This window comes from Arvicanthis niloticus, chromosome 1, assembly GCF_011762505.2.
Source record: "Arvicanthis niloticus isolate mArvNil1 chromosome 1, mArvNil1.pat.X, whole genome shotgun sequence".
NCBI lineage: Eukaryota > Metazoa > Chordata > Mammalia > Rodentia > Muridae > Arvicanthis > Arvicanthis niloticus.
The window spans coordinates 144,887,204-144,893,203 of NC_047658.1; the positions used below are offsets into that span (position 1 = coordinate 144,887,204).

The 6,000-nt window shown below is 40.5% G+C and overlaps 1 protein-coding gene across 1 annotated transcript in view; it reads left to right on the forward strand.

The window, feature by feature from the left end:
* Pde6c (phosphodiesterase 6C) overlaps window positions 1–4,184 on the forward strand; it is a 55,554-nt gene extending 51,370 nt beyond the window's left edge. Inside the window, exon 22 of the mRNA XM_034492881.2 lies at window positions 2,694–4,184. Coding sequence (XP_034348772.1) covers window positions 2,694–2,755 — 62 coding nt within the window. The 3' untranslated portion in view covers window positions 2,756–4,184. The remainder of the gene's footprint in view (window positions 1–2,693) is intronic.
* Window positions 4,185–6,000: the final 1,816 nt, after the last annotated feature.

The window sequence follows — 6,000 nt, forward strand, 5'->3', positions numbered from 1 at the left end:
GGCAGGTAAGAGAAGTTTGTGGTTTTCAGGGTTGGTTTGCCCCCCAGACAAGATCTTATGCATAATTCTGGGTGGAGTCAACTGGTCCAGAGTGGTCCATGTACAGCAGGGACTATAACTGGGCACCAGCACCCCTCTTGAAGGTGGCCCTAGGGCTTCTCAATAAAACACAGGGCCAGGAATCAGGAATAGACAAAAACACAGTGCAAGGCTGACGTCCTGCATTTGCTGGGAAACTCTGGACAACGTGTTTGGATGTCTGGAAATTCTCTCTAGGTTATACAAGGAGTTTTATAGATTTATATTTTAAGGAAGTCCTACAGGTAAAGTTAAAGTTGATCAACCACTGGGGGTGACATGAAGGAAACTTCAAATCTTCGCTTATTTCCCAAATATCTTCACATGGTGCTACTTACTCTAGCTTGAAATTCCTACACCTGCAGTCACTTATCGGGTTTACCCTTGCTTTCAGAAAACCTGCTAAAATGCTTACAATGAATTAATTATTAGTTGTTTGACTGAATGTTCATAATCACAATGAGACGCTGGGCTGGGGCTGTAGCTCAATGCTAGAACATTTCCTAGCATGTGCAAAAGTCCTAGTTTTGAATCCCAGCATTTCAGAAAGCAGAATGCTAATTTAATGGTGGTGGTGGGTTGCTTGTGTGCACATGTGTATGTGTGCGCACACGCACGTTCATGCGCGTGTGAACATATTAAGGTTGGGGCCTGAGGAGCTGTGCACCTTGTCATTTGAAACAGGTGTTGTCACTGACCTAGAGCTTACTTATTTGGCAAAGCTGACTGGCTAATCTCATGTATCTACCTGTCTCTACCTTACAACCCCACCACTTGAGTACTGGGGCTAGCGTGTACCACCATGCCCAGCTTTTTTACATGGATTCTGGGACTCAAATTTGGGTCCTTGTGCCTGAGTGGCAAGCTCTTCTACTGAGCTATTTCCTCAGACTGGGATGTTAATGTCCGTCTGCAAAGGTTAGCACCATAAGCTTTGTAAGCAATTCCTATTGGCAAAGAAGCCATCTATGTGTAGAAGGCCCTGAAAGATGCTTTTACACAACTGTACTCCTTGGTCAGATTTTACTGTTCGTTGAGGGTGAGGAAACCAAAGTTATGGATGCCTCTCAACAAAATAAAGGCAGGGCTTTCTGATGCCCTGTGCCCACTCATTAAAGGATTCTTGGGTGTGTTGTCTCACAGTTCTGTGTCAGATAGGCCTTGGGGAATGACAGGGGTCTTCTCTCCAAGATTTATCCTCTGAAGGGAGAGCTGGACATTAAGCAGCCAATACAAAACCCAACAGTGAGCCTTGGAGAGTGTGCATGGGGTGTGTACTAGGAAGGCTCCCCTGAAAAGGGGTGTATGTGCTAAGGTCCCAAGACACTAAGTCTCAACTCACACAAAGGAGCAGAGGTGGATGAAGAAAAACTAGGATATGTAAAATAGTTACTGGGGTGGGAACAAGCTTGGTGTAGCAGTTAGCTCAGGGAGGTCTGTCTTGCACTCCAGGAACACACTAGGCTTTGACAAATTTGTTACACTCTGAAGTTACATTGTCTTTCTCAAGAGAATGAGTCCATGAGGAGGAATTTCTTAGGACTAGGAAATCTGATGATACTGATGCCTTTTTCACGTGACTCCTGACGTTTACTTAGTACGTCTATTGGAGGTTCTTTAATACAATATTTTTATCAGTTCTTTGAGAATTTCATGCATGGACACCATTTACTTTGACTATTTTGATTCCAACCTCTCCTCTAAATCCTCTCAGATTGCACACAGGTCTTCTATACTTCATTTGCATACATCTATTTCTAATTTTGCCTATTACTTAAAGAATTCATTGAGAGTTAAGAACACTGTGCTCACCGCAGGCTTCAGGTTTTGAAGCCTGTGGCTCAGATTCCAGCTTGTTTAATTTCACTGAGACAGACACTGAGATCGTGACTGGGTAACTGCTAATCAAATTTACCTATATTTTGTTTTTGAGACATAGCCTCACTATGAAGCCTTGGCTAGCCAGACAGAACTCAACAGAGATCTGCCTGAATCTGCCTTCTGAGTGCTGGGATTACAGGTGTGTCCACACCTGGTTTGTTTGGTTTGGTTTTTTTGTTTGTTTGTTTGTTTGTTTTTTTGTTTTGTTTTGTTTTGTTTTGAGACAAGGTCTCAGCATGTAGCCTTGACTGTCCTGGAATTCACTATAGCCTCGAACTCTCTGATCCACCTGCCTCTACCTCCCAAGTGCTGTGGTTACTTGGCTCTTGAATTTTATTTTTCAAATTTTCCCCAATTTATGTGTATGAGGAGTATCTTGCCTGCATATATATGTGCACCATGGTTGTGCCTGGTGCACAAAGAGGTCAGAAGAGGGTATCAGATCCCTTGGAACTGGAGTTAGAGATGGTTGTGAGCCATCATGTCGGTGCTGAGAATGAAGCCTGAGCCCTCTGCAAGAGCAAGTGATCTAAACTGCTGGGCCATCTCTCCAGCCCCATGAATTTAATTTTTAAGTGAGCCAATTATGAATAAATAATTGGTTTTAAATAGTAAAGCATTTGGAGTTGTTCTAAGCTACTACTATTATAGATCTGACACAAATACCATGGGAATGTAAGGATACAAGCACTGTATCACACTGACTCCTGATGCTTTTTCTGGTCTTTCACTAGCTGCCACAGATTTAGGAGGCAGCGCCGAAGACAAAAAGTCCAAAACGTGCTTAATGTTATAATCTAATCGGTCTGTATTTCAAGTATCATCTTAGTTCCCACGAAAAAAACCATCCAAAAGAACCTCCTTGAGTTCTGTTCAGTGACCATGACGTGACAGAAGAGAAAGCTCCAGACGCACTGCCATGTGACTATCCACAGAATACTGCTGACCCAGAGACCCTGTGAGCTAAATAAAGTCCGGTCAAAAACCAAAATGTAACAACAACAAAAAAAAGGATTTTATGAGTTTGTTTTAAATTTTTAAAAAATGGTATCTTGAAATGAGTCACAAGTGTTATATATTGTGTGTATACATCAAGATTGATTTATATGTACGTGTCTGAGTCTGTGTGAAGGCCAGAAGAGGGCTGTGGGTTCTGGGATCCCAAGTCCTCTGGGAGAACAGCAAGTGCTGGTGACTGCTGAGCCATCTCTCAGCCTGAGGAACGAGTATAAAATAGATCACTAATGGTTATTCATTTGCTAAAACTGCTGTAACAAGTCCCTCGTGCCAGGTGGCTTCAAGCACAGCAGTTTATTTCCTCATAACCACTGGGCTGGAGCCTGGAAGTTTGAGACAGTGTGCTGGCATGCTTGGTTTTAAGTGAGGCCCCTTGGTCTGTAGGCCTTTACCCGGGGTTGTCACACAGGCATCTCTCTGTCCCTTGCTTGTAAGGACACCAATTCTATTGGATTAGGACTCACTCCTAGGCCTTCATTTCAGCCATGCTTACCTCATCAACGACCTTATCTCCAACATGTTGTACTGAAGATTAGCATTCTACAATAGGATTGGTGAGGGGACGGGTCTCAGCCTGTAACACTCATACTTGTGATCCATACCTCTACTTTCTAAACTAAGGATCATTCATCAGCATGTTCAGAGAAGATACAGGCTAGAATGAGCCATGCATATAAATACAAAGAACAATGTCGGAAGACATCCACAGTCTCTCCTATTTTTCTCCTTTGATAATGGCACGATGTCCAAGATATTTTTAGCAGTTTATAAAAAACTGGTTTTTTTCCCTATGCTTTCTCCCTTTCAAACTCTAAAATAAATTTTATGTACAACTAAGAATACTTTTAACATTATTGAAAGAATTTTGGTAAGACACTACTGGATAATTTTACCGTTAAATCAATTAAAAAATATTCAAAATTAAATATTTAATTGGGCAAGAACTTATTATCAAAAAAGTCTAGAAAGACCAGTTAAGATTACTTTGTGTGTGTTGGGAGGGAAGGGGGGAAGGTTGTGTGCTGGAGAGATGGCTCAGTGGTTAAGAGCACTGGCTGCTCTTCCAGAGGTCCTGCGTTTAATTCCTAGCAACCACATGGTGGCTCACAACCATCTGTAATGGGATCTGATGCCCTCTTCTGGTGTGTGTGAAGACAGAGACAGTGTACTCACATACATAAAATAAATATATTTTTTAGAAAAGATCACTTTTGGGTTTGTGTTTATGGTTGGTCTTTTGAAGGCCATTCACCCCATTGAGGCGGTTGCTATGCAATCATAAGGAGCAGTGTGAACCCCCAGAACCTATGTCAATGTCAGGTAAGTGTAGTCTCTGGAGGTGGAGACAGGGGATCCCCAGAGCAAGCAGGTTTGCCAGCTCTGCACTTGGTGAAGAGACCTTGCCACAGTGAATAAGGCAGAAGAGTGATTGAGAATGATTTCCAGTGTCAACCTTGGGCTCTACATGCATGTCACACACATGCACAAGCATCCACACATACACCCATATATATATATATACATATATATATAGTTATATATGTATATGTATATATACATATATATATACAGTTCCCATGTTGACTCTCAATATATATATATATATATATATATATATATGTATATATATATATATACACACACACACACACACACATACATACACGAACAATGGCAAAAACCACTTAAAATAGAAATATTAAATTGTCAAGAGAAACTGAAGACTATCATTTAGTTCTAGAACATAATATATGTCTGGTTGGGTATCAGAAAAAATTTAAAGATTCCTTCTTTTATTTATATGTAATCACAGATGAAAGAAGAAACAGAATAAACACCATATATTTGGCCAGGCTTTTGCAAGGAAAAAAAAAGATATATTACATTGAAAATTAATGCACCTTTTATTTTACATGCATCGGTGTTTTGCCTACATGTGTATGTCTGTGAGTGTGTTGGGTCCCCTGAAATTGGAGTTTCAGACAGTTGTGAACTACCAAGTGGATGCTGGGAATTGAACCCAGGTCTTCTAGAAGAATAGCCAATGTTCTTAACTGCTGAGTCATCTCTCAGCCCTGGTAGGATTCAGTTTTAAGCAACGCATTTTGAGTGGGTGGAGCCATGTGACTTATGTCCTTTCCTTTGTCTGCCACCTCCTCAGGGCACTCACTAGGCCTCAGTTCCCATGTTGACTCTCAATGGTCAGTTCAGTACCACTCTGTGCTCTGCAGGAACCTGGGCCAGGACTAACTATACAGCCAACCTCAGAGGCAGTGCAGGTGCCACACATCTGTACACAGCCAGTGTGTAATGTACCCACTTTGGTGTTCAGAGTAATCAAGAATCAAGGTTTTCGTCTTGAAGCTCTATAGCAAGGCTGATCTAGAAATGCTCTCTATAAATTCCTGTTTATCAAAGATCCGGGCTTAGGCAATTTGGAGTAAGTAGAGATTATTATGGTCATGGAATATGAACTTGGGCTTGAAATCTCTGATACCAATGCAGAAAAGTTAATGCACCCACAAGAAATCGAAGATTACATGTAAGTGAGGGGATAGATATGTCTGATATTTAACATTACCTCAGATTTGTAAAGACTCCTTAAAATGACTCCCATTATTGGTCACTGTGCTAGATCGCTGGATTTTATATAATTATCTAAATTCATACATAAACTTGGTATTATAAATGGTATTGTTATTTCAAAATACATTGTTCTATTATAAATGGTGTGTACGCTTCCCAGTTACCATTTAATTTTGCAGAACTCTATTTTCTGTGACTACTGAACAATCAATATATTTTCATTGTACGAATGCTTAGCTATAGAAATTCCACTACTATACAAATTCCAACTTTGATGCTGGATGTTTCAGATAATTTCCCTTAGAAATTAAGATTTCTTTTTACTCAAAATAAGTAATAATATAAAGAAACAACACCTTCAAGCAATAAGGACACCTTTACACAATATTCAACACTGGTACACTGACACTAATTTTGCTACTTTCTGATAGTTCAGAA